Genomic DNA, 1,268 nt, shown 5'->3' on the forward strand with positions numbered 1-1,268 from the left:
CAGGAAAGACAACATACAACGCATCAAAATATCGAACGAATACCAAATTCACATGACTACTTATAGGAAGACTTATCCCATGTCCTCAGGAACAAATATAACTACTCAGAAAGCATAATTATGTTCATGATCAGAGAGGTATTGAATAGTATTAAGGATCTGAACATATGATCTTCCACCAAGTAATCCAACTAGCATCAACTACAAGGAGTAATTAACACTACTGGCAACCTTACAAGTACCAATCGGAGTCGTGAGACGGAGACTGTGTACAAGAAATGAACTATGGTTTGGAGATGAGATGGTGCTGATGAATATGTTGATGGAGATGAGTCCCCTCCTATGAGAGGAGTGTTGTTGATGATGATGGCGGCGATTTCCCCCTCCGGGAGGGAAGTTTCCTCGGCAGGACGGCCCTGCCGAAGCTCTAGATTGGTTCTGCTCAAGTTCCGCCTCGTGGTGGTGGCGTTTCTTCCCAAAAGCTCTCTCTCGATATTTTCTGGGGCGAAACGCTCCATATAGTAGAAGATGGGAGCCGGAGGGGTAACAGGGGGCCCACGAGCCCCCAGGCGCGCCCACGGGGGTGGGGCGAGCCTGGCAGGCTCGTGACCTCCTGGTGGCTCCCCTCCAGTATTTCTTCCACCCAGCATTTTTTATATATTGCAAACTAATTCCTCGCTGATTTTCATGGCTTTCGAAGTTGTGCAGAATAGGTATCTCAAAGTTGCTCCTTTTCCAGCCGAGAATTCCAACTGCCGTCATTCTCCCTCTCCATGTAAACCTTATAAAATAAGAGAGAAAAGGCATATGTATTGTACCATAATGTGTAATAACATCCCATAATGCGATAAATATCAATATAAAAGCATGATGCAAAATGGATATATCAACTCCCCCAAGCGTAGACCTCGCTTGTCCTCAAGCAGAAGCCGAGATCAATAAATATGCCCACATGTTTAGAGATAGAGGTGTCGATAAAATAAAATACCGACATGCATGCATCATGATCATATTTAGAACAAAAATATCGTCATATAATCTCTTATGCTAAAGTGACAATTCCTTCACAATGTAAATTATGCATCAAGAACCTTATTGAGAATTAACAACCAAAAGTCCTTAGTCATTGAAGCAATTGCAATTTATTATAACATCGGAAAGAGTCAAATAACAGCTTGTAGAGCAAATCCACATACTCAATCATCTTTTAGTCTTCTACAATTGCTAAAACTCATGTGGTACTCATGACATCAAAGTTTCAGTTGGAC

General features: G+C 42.2%; 1 protein-coding gene across 1 annotated transcript; it reads right to left on the reverse strand.

Moving 5' to 3' along the window:
- Positions 1-201: 201 nt before the first annotated feature.
- LOC123447399 lies at positions 202-744 on the reverse strand (the record flags this gene model as incomplete). The annotated part of the gene is made up of 1 exon (XM_045123995.1): positions 202-744. A coding segment is annotated over one exon (543 nt), but the record flags the coding sequence as incomplete, so codon positions are not given.
- Between the last annotated feature and the right edge of the window lie 524 nt (positions 745-1,268).

The sequence above is a fragment of the Hordeum vulgare genome, chromosome 4H (assembly GCF_904849725.1).
Source record: "Hordeum vulgare subsp. vulgare chromosome 4H, MorexV3_pseudomolecules_assembly, whole genome shotgun sequence".
Classification (NCBI taxonomy): domain Eukaryota; kingdom Viridiplantae; phylum Streptophyta; class Magnoliopsida; order Poales; family Poaceae; genus Hordeum; species Hordeum vulgare.